The sequence below is a fragment of the Ochlerotatus camptorhynchus genome, unplaced genomic scaffold (assembly GCF_037179485.1).
Source record: "Ochlerotatus camptorhynchus isolate MF236.1 unplaced genomic scaffold, CSIRO-AGI_Acam_v1.1 ptg000443l, whole genome shotgun sequence".
Lineage (NCBI taxonomy): Eukaryota > Metazoa > Arthropoda > Insecta > Diptera > Culicidae > Ochlerotatus > Ochlerotatus camptorhynchus.
Window position 1 is genome coordinate 4371269 of NW_027040929.1, and position 14419 is coordinate 4385687.

General features: G+C 42.3%; 1 protein-coding gene across 1 annotated transcript; it reads left to right on the plus strand.

Annotated features, from left to right (window-relative positions):
* Nucleotides 1-120: 120 nt before the first annotated feature.
* LOC135711909 (maltase A3-like) lies at nucleotides 121-2636 on the plus strand. Its single transcript, XM_065234886.1, has 3 exons — nucleotides 121-634; nucleotides 693-1870; nucleotides 1932-2636. The coding sequence occupies exons 1-3, from the start codon at nucleotides 122-124 to the stop codon at nucleotides 2080-2082; spliced, it is 1842 nt and encodes a 613-aa protein (XP_065090958.1). The 5' UTR covers nucleotide 121; the 3' UTR covers nucleotides 2083-2636.
* Nucleotides 2637-14419: the final 11783 nt, after the last annotated feature.

Consider the following 14419-nt stretch of genomic DNA (forward strand, 5'->3'; position numbering starts at 1 on the left):
TGCGGGCTACTTATTAAAAACACAAGCAAATCGCACCAATACGAACCCGCCTGGGGAGGACTATTTAAGAAAACGTTTCAGTTTGAATGTTCAGTTCATCGTTAGAGCTACTGATGACATCATGTTGAGAATTGTTTTATTGCTTGTAATCGCTCTCGCGGCTGCAGCCAGGGCAGTAAAACTCAAGTCAGAGCAAACCACAAAAGACTGGTGGGAACGGGCCGGTTTCTATCAAGTGTATCCTCGTTCCTTTAAAGATAGCGATGGCGATGGAATTGGCGACCTTAACGGGATAACCGAAAAGTTATCATATCTGAAAGACATTGGAATGCGAGGATTTTGGTTATCCCCGATGTACAAAAGTCCGATGGCTGATTTTGGGTATGACATTAGCGATTTTCGTGATATCCAGCCGGAGTACGGGACGATGGATGACTTCAAGAAACAGGTAGCCGAAGCGAAGCGTCTGGGATTGAAGTTAATCTTGGACTTCGTGCCCAATCATTCGAGCGATGAACATGAGTGGTTCAAAAAGTCGGTGAATCGGGAACCTGGCTACGAAGACTACTACGTATGGAGAGATGGGAAGCCCAATCCAGACGACCCGACTATGCCGTTGCCGCCAAATAATTGGGTAGAAGTTATTATACGTCAAGCAATTTCAGATTTATAATTGCAACCTTATCTTTCAGTTATCCGGATTCCGTGGCAGCGCTTGGCAGTGGAATGAAAATCGGCAGCAGTTCTACTATCACCTTTTCACCGCTGAACAACCGGATTTGAACTTTCGTAATCCGAAAGTGGTACAGGAGATGAAGGACGTTCTGCTCTTTTGGCTGGATCTAGGGGTAGATGGTTTCCGAGTCGATTCCGTCGGGTGCATGTTCGAGGTGCCTGCGGACGAAAATGGAGACTTTCCGGACGAACCACTGAGTGGTGCCACTGATGATACGGAAGATTTCGCCTACCTTGAGCACATCTATACGATTGATCGGCCGGAAAATGTAAAAATGGTGTATGAATGGAGGGAGCTACTCGAGGACTACCAGAAGCAGCATGGTGGAGACAAGCTCATTTTGATGACCGAATCGTGGTCTAGTTTGGACATTATAAAACCCTATTTCAGGGACATCAAGGGTCGGGAAGGCGCTCAAATGCCATTCAACTTCCGAATGATCACGGAGCTGATTGCCACATCGACGGCTTATGAGTTCAAGAACGTGATAGATTCCTGGATGGCGATCGTAGATGATGATCACACGCCAAATTGGGTACTGGGAAACCACGATCGCAGTCGCGTAGCAACGAGAATGGGTGAACATCGAACGGACAGCATGACAATGATTCAGCTCACACTTCCCGGTATTAGCGTAACCTATCAGGGTGACGAAATTGGAATGACGGACGTGGACATTTCCTGGGAGGAAACGGTTGATCCTGCTGGGTGCAATGAGGGCAGGGAAAATTATGCACTCAAATCTCGTGATCCAGTGAGAACCCCTTTCCAATGGGACGACAGCAATCAGGCAGGTTTTACCAATGGGACAGGAACGTGGCTTCCAGTGGGACCGAATTACAGAACAGTCAACGTTAAGGTGCAAAGCACTGATACCAAGAGTCATCTTAGCGTGTTCAAGGCACTGATGAAGCTTCGGGAAGGCGATACATTTTTGTATGGAGATTGGCGTACGGTTGCACTGAGCGAGCAAGTGTTTGCCATTGTTCGGGATTTGAAAATATCTGATGCTTACATAACGTTGGTCAATTCGGGAAATTCGGTGCAGACCGTTGACGCAAACAGTCTCCTCAACCATGTACCAAAAATGCTCTATTATGCCATTGTATCAGGATCTTCCGCGCACAAAGCAGGGTATGAGTTGGTGGAAACAAATTATTTTGTAAAATTAATCGATCTTTCTTTTCTATTACAGAGACACAGTAGCTGCCAACAATATCGTGCTGCAAGCGTATGAGTCGTTTATTCTGGAAGTCCGTCGTTCGGAGTATATCAAAATGCGTGCTGCCGTCTGTGAACTGTGGCTCACTGACATTTCGTTTGGACTTGAAAGAGGTTTCGAATAAATTCAGCGAGAAAATTGGTACTGATAGGCTATAGTGATGTCAAAAGTAATATAGATTATTTCCTGTGAAAATTACCTGCTTATTGCAAGACGGCCTATATATCTCAGTAATTTTGACCGATTTTAAATCATCTTAATTCGATAAATTTATGAAAAACGACAAAATGACTCTAAATTTTGATTTTACTTTGAAAAGGATAACGAACGACAATATCGTTTCAAACGCCGAATTGCATAAAATACGTTAAATTATGCTTAAACCTATTCGAATCACCTTTATCCTTTCAGTACTTGCGCCAACTTTTGAGACACGAGCACTCGTGAGTTGTACAAAATACAACAGTATGTTATTTTTACCTTCAGGTCACTTCATGAAAATCTTAAATTCTCCAAAATATTCTTCAGGTATTGGTCTATAGAGATTTTCCCTGCGCTTTGGCCAGGTAGCGTATAGGGCGTCGTTGTGCCAATTTGGTCGTGGCACATTTCGGGTATGAGAGAGTGATTGCAGTTTGCTCAAAAGTGCCTGAGTAAAATGCAAGTTCTTTCGATGATTACTCGTAGTTGTTGCAGAGAAGATATACACCCATATTCTCGTTTATGTCTGGGCGTGTTTGCCATACAGAAACATTTTTATTTGATTTTGTGTGGGTGATGGGCTTCGGGCGTGGACGGGCATATGGGTGATAATAATATTAAGTTTACGTTAGGATAACGTTGAAAAATTGAGAAATGTATCGCTTCAGTTTGAGAAGCGCTTCACTTCACAACCGATGAACCATTCTGACTGTCCACATTACCGTGCAGGTGCCGTGTGTTGGCAGGGTCTAATATTGAACAGTTTGATAAAGTAGGGTTAACTACCCCATTTCCGGCCTATTAAGCACAACCCGCACTTAGACTTCCTTAATCTAGCGCAGTTTAGCACCAAACGAAATGTTATTATTACTGATGGCTTCTAAATTTATTTACCTTTCCGTATGTACTGTAAGATTTGCTAAAGAGAAACCAATCGTTGAGATATTGTCAGAAGTCTAACACTGCTTCTTGACGCCAAACTCGGCCTACGGATTCTAAACTCGGCCTAACGCATTGAAACGCCATTAAACGGATAAAGATAAAAATTGATTCGTTCGGAGCGCTTCTTTTGTTTTTGGGAATAATGGGTGCAAACTTTCATATCACGCGTTCTCATTGACTTCGTTCGGTAGCTTATTAACTAAAGTATCGTACCAAACGTATAATTGACTTGTTCATCAAATCATGGATTTATTTGAAGTTTTCTGCTCGATAGGCCCAAAATGGGCGATTAGGCCGAAGTCGTTCTCTACCCTACCATCAGTTAAAACTGTATTTTTGAGCTTTATCTCTATATATTCTTAGGTGTTTCTTAGCAGATTATCATGTTGGTGTACGCTGATTCAAAGAGTAAATGGGATTAACATTGAGCTGTCCATAGCAGCGTTGCCAGATATACCGATTTATCGGTATTTATACCGATTTTCAAACTTGATGCCGATATACAGATAAAGTTTCTCAGAATACCGATTTTTGAGTTTTAATACCGATTTGCACCGATTTTTTTTATTAATAATCAACATGATTACTGTTTGCCCACACTGAATTGTCAGAGGAAACTATTATGAGAGACTTTTATCTTCTTGAAAATTAAATTTTTTGAGTCCGCTCTAAAAAAAATCATCTTCAAAAATGTCTTATGCTTGATATTCTTTCGACTAATGCTCACATTTCCTTGCGTTTTTGGTTGCCTAGGAGTCGAGAAACAGCTGATGGTTTATCTCAATCATTTCTGGAAATCGGGAAATACTTTTATTCAGTGGGAGAATAGGCCCATAAAAACGTTAATTTTCCAACTTCCTGAAATTTCTTCAATCTTCCCTTTGAAGTTTCTTCCAACTTTCCCTAAGAATTTCCGTTCACTTTACCCTGCCCTGTAAGTTATTTCCGATTCCTTCAGGAAAGCTATTTCGACTTCCCTTGGAAGCTTCTTCTGGTTTCACTCCTCCCGTCAATTTTTTTTTTTAACTTCCCCGGGACGTCAGAAATTCTTCCAGAGTTTTATTGCGGTTCCATTAGTTTCAGGAAAACTTCAGGAACTTTTCAGAAGTTCTGAAACTTCAGAATAGTTCGGACTTTTGGGTAGGTTCCGATAAATTATAGACAGTTTCATTAACTTCTGTTCAAATCCGAGAACCCAGGAATCTCAGGAAAACCCAGAGAGCTCCAATGAACTTAAGGAAACTGAAATATTTTGGAAACTTCACAAGCCCAAAGAATTGTAAAGGAATTTAATGGTTTTCAGGATAGTTCCATTTGTTTCAGAATAATTGAGATAACTTTAGGGAAGCTTTGAGAACATCAGGACATATAAATTCAAGGAAATTTTTGAACCTTTAAATGAGTTCCGAAAACTTCAGTTAGGTTCCGAGAGGTTCATGAAAATTTTGGAAACGTAAGGGAAGTTACATGAACATTAGAAAATTGTGATAATATTTTAAGGGAAGCTCTTTAAAAAAAAATAAAAAATCGGGAAGTTCAGAGAACCCAGAAATCTATTTCTTCCAGATGTTTTCCCATCTTCTCCTTGAAGTATTTTTCGACTGTTCCGTAAGCCCTCTGGCGTCTCAGTATCTCCTGCAAGTTTCTACCGTCTTCTCCATGATGTTCAATTGAAGTTCTACTGGATGTATCTATCGAGTTCCCTCAGAAGTTTCTTTCGTCTTCCTCTGGAAGTTTCTCCATAAGTCACTGTCCGTATTTCCGAGCTTCTCCTAACTTTCCCTGGAAATGGCTCCTCCGGTATTGGCTTCCAGTTTCCAAACTTTCCTGGCTTCTGGATTTTGTCCGATAGTTTCTAAAAAAATTTGCCAGAAGATTCTCCATATTTATCATGGAAGATCCCCATCGGATGTTTTTTCGACATCTTTTAGAACTTCTTTAAAACTTCCTCCACGAGATCTTCTTTATTCTTCCTCTGGAAGTTTTGTCGGTACTATGGAGAGACTAATTCAAATATTTCCCAGAAATTTCTTCCGACGTACATGGAAAGAACATCCTTTGATTTTAGTCCAAAAGTTTAAAAAAAAAAATTAAAATTAATTAAAATAGTGAATAACGATGAATACCGATTTTTTAATCATTTGATCCCGATAATCATGAAAACAATCTGGCAACTCTGATCCATAGTGGAGCGTTGTTGAACTTGTAGTACTTGCACAACATTTTATGTGAGTACCCAAGTAACCATACAATCACAAAATAACTTTAAATGTAGGCTCAGAGTGAGACAATATCACTGAGATATGGTTAGTTGGGTATTCATATAAAACTATTACTTTAAAAAACTAATCCTCATTGTATCTCTTTTTCGTTTGCATGTAACACTATTTGATATTACTAATCACATCAAATCTATGATGCACACGACTAGTAGTTCATTCCGGGTGGTGAGCGAACCTGAAGATGAAGAAGTCCCTTCTCGGAACGAGTGTATTGTTAATGATGCTTCAAAGTCGGCTTCTGTGATGGTTGGTATAACAATAAAAAAGCACCATCTTTATCGACATATAAGTATTGTTGACATTAATCATAACTAGATGATATGCAAATTTAAACGATAGGTACCTAGAAGGATGGTGTAATGGTAAGCGTGACTGCTTTATCAACCCAATGGGTCTAGGTTCAATCCCAGCCGAGGTCGGTGGGATTTTTTGAGACATAAAAATCTCTGGTCACGTCTTCCTTCGGAAGGGAAGTAAAGTCGTTGGTCCCGGCCCATGTGTGTGTTGAATGGGTGAGATATCCTACGCAGGTGTCGAAGCTGCCTTCCTGCACATTCGATTTCCGTCAATGGATGGCAATCGATGTCCATCTGTGATTGGCTGGCGGAACAGAGACCGACGTTAAATAAAGGAAAGAAGAAAAAAGAAGAAAGGTACCGGGATCAACGCATGCGCATGCGCATTAAATCTCGACGACATCTAATTCTGCATTTCAATACCTTTGCTCTAATCCTTCACCTATGCATCTACGCTTTTATGTTAAGGGAGGAAATACAAGTAACACGTCAAAAACTCGACGATTTTTGGAAAAAAATTTTGTGAGCAAATGAAACAACGCAATTGTTTGGGGTTTTTTTTGCATTAAATTGCTTAAATTTTCCTCTACATTTGAGATTTTTGTCATTGGTGTGTGACCTCTGTGGCTCCTTGGGGTCACATCGGAAGGAGGTCGCCTCCGGTAAGGATTGGTAATTGGCGGGCGTTCTAGAGACCTGAAAAATAGACAAAACTTACTTTTATCAATTGGACCTTATTCAGAAAAAAATTTTTGTTCTATGTGAACCTCTAAAACAAAAAAAAAAAAACTATTTAAAAATTTGAAAAAATATCTGAAAAAAAAGTTGATTTTTCACTGTTTTTTTTTCTACTTTAGGCAGACCTGAAAATTATTTATTGTTAATTTTTTCATGATATCAGTGGTTCACATAAAGTCAAATCTATTTCCTTTAAGATGCGCCAGGTTTCAAGTCATTTGGATGAGAACTTTTTGAGTTATCTTTCCCGCCAATTTGGAAAACACCGTTTCGGGTTGTGTAAAAACATGATTTCTGGAACTTACGGTTAATTGGCGATACCGGAACCATAGATCACTCCTTCCTCGTGCTCGTAGCATTCTTTTAAAAAATTTAAAATAAAATATAAAAAATCGATAAAAAACATTTTTTACTTGTATTTCTCCCTTTAAGGATCAACTTATCATTAGACCCTTCTACTTTTTTAATTTTTTTTTTCTACTGTAGGCCACAATGCATTTTTGAAATTATAGAATTGTGGACAATATTTAAGTGAACAATTCTCAAGATTCTTCAAGACACTTTTGTGATTGCGTTTTGCATCCCACTCTCACTTTTTGTTGTCGTCAAAAACGGAACGAGAGATTCGACTTTCTCATGACTATCGTTCAATAAGCTACTAGTGAGTATATTAGATATTCTCAAATTTGAGTCAATTGAACTTAATTTTGGGTAGAAAATACTCACGAGTAAGTAATTATTTTTGCCGTAGTCAAATGTAAACTATTATAAGTGGAATCCAATATGGGGGCCATCGGGTCATAAAAAATGTCAAATACCCTAATCACAGACAAACAGACATAACACTCGCAAGTTGTTGATCGAACAAGCATTTAACGAACAATTTAAAAGTATTGTAGTTGGTAGTACCGCCACCTGTGGCGCGCATACTCAATTCCCTTGCGTTTGACGTTTACACACTACCGCCATCTGTTCAGCGTAGTGCCCACCACAGTGTACTCTACAGATGGCGGTAATGTTTTAGCGACGATGTTTTACAGTGAGAAATATTCAATGTGTTATGTCTGTTTGTCTGTGCCCTAATATCTGGGTATTTTCGGAGAGGACGACGCGTAGATGCTGAAAATCGATATTCGATGCCATTTGTAGGCTATTTGACATTTCTTCTGAAATTGGTGTCGTGACCGGACCGAGGTTTCCAGCCTCGGTCACGGCTACACGAATCTCGGCTGCTATGCTTCACTGCAGCTGATGCTGTTCCTGCTGCTGCTGCTACTACTGCTGCTACTGCTGCTACTGCTGCTACTGCTGCTGCTACTGCTGCTACTGCTGCTACTGCTGCTGCTGCTGCTCGTCCGTCGTCTTCAACGTTCGTCACAAGAATGACTTCTGCAAGTAGTAGTAAAATTTACGTTTATTTTCTGGGTTTTATGTTTCAACATTTGATTTAACATTTCAATTGGTTAGCCTTTGGCTCTTCATCTTTGTTCTAGTTAATTGGTTATTCTAATGTGATGATTGCGTTTAGCGCTAATTTACAGGATACCCTTTGTGGGATTGTTTTGGTTTGAATTTAAAAATTTGATAACCTACCTACTTGAGCACCTAACTACTTATACTAGGTTGCCAAATCACGAATGATCTGGTGGTTTGATCGCAGACAGGCGACTCTGAACATTTCCAGCGTGGAAGTCTTTCGCTCCTCGAGTGTTTGAAGACCGGCCAGGTGGTGAATCTCAGAATTACGAGTTCGCGGTGGACTGTTAAGGATCATTCTGAGGATCTTGTTTTGGATCCTCTGAAGCTTCAAGTGGTGGCACTTAGCACAACTCTCCCAGATTGGCATACCATACTCAATAGCCGGCAGAATGATTTGCTTGTGGACAGCAAGCTTGTTTTTGAGGGACAGGGTGGACTTCCTGTTTATCAGAGGGTAGAGCGACCTGATCAAGATGTTACACTTGGTGGATGTCTTGTCCACATGGGATCGGAATAGCAATTTGCTATCGAGGGTGAGACCAAGGTAGACTACTTCACTCGACCATTCAATGGGAGTGCTATCAAGATGGACCTTGTTGTTAGCAGGTGGAACAAGCCGAGGTGAATTCGAGTGTGGGAACAGAATGGTTTGTGTTTTAGCTGCATTGATACAAATCTTCCAGCTCTTAAAATAGTCGGACAAAACATCCAGGCCTGATTGTAGTTTACTCGCCAGAGCACGGATCACTCGACCCTTATAGATGATGGAGGTGTCATCTGCGAACATTGACAGGATACCACCACCCGGCAGGGGAGGAACGTCTGACGTGAAAATGTTGAATAGGATAGGCCCAAGCAGGCTACCTTGAGGGACCCCTGCATCAACGTTGAACGTATCAGAGGAGACATTGTTCAAGTAGACCTGGAATGATCTGCCCGACAAGTAGTTTTTGATGATCTTCACGAGGTAGTTCGGAAAGTTGTATCGATGCAGCTTGTACACTAGACCATCATGCCAGACATTGTCGAACGCCTTCTCGACGTCCAACAATGCCATGGCAGATGTATTGGAAACGGACTTGTTCCGCTTGATGATGTTAGTAACCCGTGTGAGTTGGTGGATGGTAGAGTGGCCTTTCCTAAACCCGAATTGCTCTTTGAGAAAGATGTTATTTTCATTTGAAAACACCAGCAGACGGCTGAGTATCAATTTTTCGAATAGCTTCGAGATGGAGGACAAGAGGCTGATGGGGCGATAGCTTTTGGCACTGGTAGGGTCTTTGCCAGGTTTGTGAATTGGAATAACTTTGGCTAACTTCCAGCATGCAGGGAAGTAGCCAAGCATTAAACACTTGTTGAAGACCACTGCAAGGTGCTTGAAGAAGTCAACACTCAAGTTTTTCAGCTCGAGGTTGACCACTCCATCGACACCAGCGGCCTTCATGTTCTTTGTTGATTTAATCGCTGCTATCACCTCATCAGCCGATATTCTACTTTCGTCAGGGACAACTACGGGGGTGGCAGCGACACTAGCCATTGCCTGTGATACTGCAGGCTCGTGGGGACTCACCATGGCGTGGCCAAGGTTATGTGAGTTTTCAAAGTGTTGTCCAAGAGCATTGGCCTTTTCAAATGGGGTTATTAGTAAAGATGGGTCCGAATTTTGGTTAGGAGAGGAAAGGGGAGGAATGGGCCTCGGCTTATTTTTCAAAATCTTTGCCATTTTCCAGAATGGCTTAGCACAATCTGGGAGAGAGCGAATCTTGTTTGCAAAATCGATATTTCTGAGATCCACCATACTGGCTTGGATGATTTTGCTCAAACGGTTGCAATTGGTCTTCAGATTACGCAGCCCAGTACGCTGGTACTGCCTACGGATCGTGTTGCGGAGTCTAATGAGGTCTTTAGTAGGCCTGTCAAGGTTCAGAGTGTTACTCACCTGTCTGGATACTGGCACATGTAGCTCTCTGGCCCGGGAAATTGCTTGATCGATGGAGCGCAGACACCGGTCAACATCTTCGGACGATTCCGGTTGGACATCGTAGTCTACAGCGGTGTCGACGCAATGTTGGAACTGACCCCAGTCAACACGATGATAGTTGCGCCGGAAAGCTTCAAATCGATTTACGGAGGATCCCACCTCAGTCACCACCGGGTAGTGGTCCGAGCTGAGTTCCTGATAGGTGATAGGTTGAGCGATGTTGTTGCCCATGTTGCTGATGAATATATCGATGGTAGCGTGAACACCGGACCGACTCAACCGGGTGGGAGTTTCCGGACTCAAGATGTTGTACTGCGCTTCCTGCAGGTCGTTGTTCAGGATGGTGCCGTTTTGATTGCGCCGATTGTTGCCCCAAGCTTGATGTTTGGCGTTCAGGTCACCAGCGATGATAAAGTTTTCCCGTCGTCGTGTTAGCTTGATAATATCTCGTCGCAGATCTGCTGCCGATCCGTCCCTGATGTTGACTTGTTTGGGGCAGTAAGCCGCGACGATGGTGATGGGGCCGATAGGAGTAGAAACTTCCACCCCTACGGCTTCGATGATCTTCAGCTGAAAGCTGGGCATCAGTCGACAGCAGATGTTTCTCCTTATTGCAATAGCCACTCCTCCTCCTCCAGAGTTGGTTCGATCTAGCCTCACGAGCCGGAAATCGGGAAGGTAGACGTTTGTTTCAGGCTTCAGGTGGGTTTCAGTTATGATGGCAATGTCGATGTTTCGTTCATTGAGAAACTCAACAAACTCGATGTTTTTGCTCTTCAAGGAGAAAGCGTTCCAATTTACGATCTTGATGGCTTCACGGTCCATACTTAGTGACAAGAGACAGGGCAGCATGAAGCTGTTCAGATCGAGTCGCAAGATGATGATGACCTCGGCTACGAGCGTCACAAGTTCCTCCGAGGTGAACGGAGAATCGTCGACAGGCTCACCTGAGACAACACCAGCGTATGATAAACCAGGGGCGGTGGAGGGACCTGGCATTGGCTGGGCAGCAGCAGCAGCGAGACGATGCTGGACTGTTCGATTGTTAGGAATACTCACATGCTTGACTTGTTGGTTGTTGAGCGGAAGTGGTTCTAAGTTCGGAACATGTCGACGGGGCTGGAGAGCTGGGTACTGGACTTCCGTGCGTGCAGGAGGCGAACGATGATTACGGAGGCGACCGGGCTGATTATTGATCGTAGCCTTCCGACGGATATTGATGAACTCCACTCGCTTGGGACATCCGCGATTGGAGGCTTGGTGGTTACCACCGCAGTTGACACACGTTGGCTCGATGTCATCATCTTGCTCACAGGACGCAGTCGAGTGAGTTCCAGCACACTTGCCGCAGATAGTCTTCATATGGCAGTTTTTGGTGCCATGGCCGTAGGAGAGGCAGTTCATACACTGCGTAACATCACGATGTTGGGATTTGTAATGCTCCCAACTGATGATGACCTGAAACAGGTCCCGGATTTTGGATCTCAGAGCCGCTAGACTGGTGGATCCCTTCGTGAAGTGCACCAGGAACAACTGGTCACGGAAGCTGGTGTTGTGGTTGGAACGCCGGTTTATTGGGAACACCGCCTCAGGTTTGAGCCCAAGCCGCTCCAGCTCGGATTTAACCACAGCCGCCTCGAACGACGGTAATCCACGCAATACCAGCTTCAGTGGCTTGCTCGATGGCAGATCGTGCGTGAAGAAGTCAACGTTGTTTTCCTTTAGGAAACATCCTGTTTGATTGTACTCCTCCAGGCTGGAGCACATGATTTTGGTGCCGATGCTGCAAAGCTTGAAGTGAGGCAGCAGCTTGTGTTTTGCCAGTTCGGCACGCAGCTTGGCAACATCCTTCTCCGGCGTGAAAAGCGGGGGAATCCGCTCTCTAGCAGCGATGGGAACGACGTGAGCACCGCAAACTGGTTGGCTTGCAGTACCCGTTTTCCGGCGTCATCCTGCGACGCGCTGTGCTGGATTACCACCTTCTTTGAAGGGCCCGCTGCTGAATCATTGGTACGTTTACGCACCATTTGTTTCGTGTTGGCAAGTTGCAGTAAACTTGCCAGAACGCGCGAAGGTGGCGACGCTTCCACGGCGCAACGCGACAGCACAAACCGAATCGAAGCGAGAACTCGAGCGAAAAAGAAAACGAACTGAACAGCTCAACAGTCGAGCAAAGAGTCGACTTCTGCAAGCTTAGGTAGCCCATATTTATACCCAAAGAATGTTCCCCCTTTTACACAGCGCTGATAGCTGTCTCGGGATTTGCCCTCACAAAGCAATGATAATTAGATTTTATTTACATTCACGCTTATTTGGGTTTACTCAAATTCAGCGTTTCATTACTTGACTTAATTTTCATTTTTTTAAGCATTATTATTCACACCAACTATATCTACCACAATTGGTAGCCACCATCTTGAATTTCAAGATGATTTCTTCTAGATGACATCGATTTCTTTCTTCTAGATGTCAGCCCGATTCCAAAAAACCCACATTGATCGGTATTTGATAGTATTTCACAGTTTTTCTCGAGGGGGGGGGGGGGGACTTTATATACGATGCAGAAAAAATTGTGTTTTGCTGTGGTTAGCTGCATGCACACTGAGTAGATAGAAAGAAGATTGATGGCGATTCTGAAGATTTCCTGCAAAAAGATGATGTGCGATGCAAGTAGATTTGAGAAATGATTGAAGATTTTTAGAAGATTGATTCGCTAGTGTGAGATTTGTTGAGCATCTAGAATTGAGATTTAGATGTGTCACCCCTCTCGGTTTTTCTGAACCAAAGCTGCCATCTTGGATTTAAAGACGGCGTGACATAAATTTTCGGCACCTACGTCTCATCCCCATTCTGAAAATAACCATATTTTAGGATATGTGACACTTTTCCGCAAATCGGAAGCCGCCGTCTTGGATTACAAAATGGCGTCGGATATCGATTTCCGGCTTCTAGACGTTACCCTGATTCTAAAAAAACCGTTTGTATGGGTTTTTGATAAAATTTAATACTTTTTCTCAAACCGGAGGCCGTCATCATGGATTTCAAAATGGCGTCGGATATTGATTTCCAATCTCCAGACGTGACCCCGATTCCAAAAATATCCATATTGATGGGACGGCATCAGCATTTCCCATTTTTTCTGAAATAGGAAGCCGTCATATTGGATTTCAAAATGGCGTCAGATATTGATTTCCGGCCTCTAGACGCCATCCCGATTCCAAAAATACCTATATTTATGGGTATTAGACAGTACTTCCCACTTAATCTGAAATCGGAAGCCACCATCATGGATTTCGAAATGGCGTCGGATATCTATTTTCATCCTCTAGACATCATCCCGATTCCAAAAATTCCTTTATTGATAAGTATTTGACAGCATTTCCCCCTTTTTCTCAAATTTAAACTTAAACTTAGATTTCAAAATGGCGTCGCATATCAATGGATCACATCATTCGAGCAGTTAAAAATGACGTTTCCTACCACTCGAACTTCAACGTGGAACAATATTTTGATATTTTTTCTTCTACAACCTCGAGAAAATAGGGTCTTATTTGTTATATGCTTGAAAAATCTGGAATTTATTGTTTCATTTCCGTAAAATCGCTGGTAGAAGGTTGTCGCAAAACTGCTCGACAATATGATTAATTTTCGATCTCTAGACGTCACCCCGATTTAAAAAAGTACCCATATTGATGGGTAAACAAACCACCCGACAGTAATAAATTTGACATCGACGTGCACAGATCTATGCGCATACGCTTAAATGAACCGAATGAACAAGCAACAAAAGTCATAAAAACTGCACGAATTTGGATCGAACAGCTTCGCTTCAATGCAAAAGTAAGTTCATTTGACAATGAAAGAAGAAATGAACACGAGTCAAGCCAAAACAAACAGCATGAAAACTGATCGAAAGTGGTTCTGTTGATGTTGACGGGGATCTGCTCGAAGAGAAGACAGAATGACTTTCAATTGAAAGTGATGATTGACAGCTTCATCTTTGCTTGACGATTTTCGATTGAAAGTGACTTTGTGGGGCCCTGGTTCCAATGCGTTAGTTCATTAGCTACAACATAGATCCTTTTAGAGCGCATTGTATGAATATTTACGCTCATTGTTCTCAAAACAAAAGAAGCGCTCCCTGCGAATTCCCTTTTTCTACGTTTATCCGTAGGACGAAGGAAATCTAATGGCGTTTCAATGCGTTAGGACAGAATTGAAACTCGTAGGACGAATTTAGCATCAAGAAGCAGTATTAGATTTTAAAGAATATCTTAACAATTTGTGACTCTTTATCAAATCCAACGGTACATATGGAACGGTGGAATAAATGTAGAAGTCATATTTGACAGAAATATTCCATTTCTTGTTCAAACCCGTTTGAAAAACAGAGTTAAAGCGCGGGTTGTGCTTAATAGGACCTATTATAGATCAAAAACCCTATGTGCCACGAAGTGAGGGTTCAAGTTTTTTTTTAAACTTTTTTTCACTGTAGGCCACAATGTATTTTTGAAATTATAGAATTGTGAACAATATTTATGT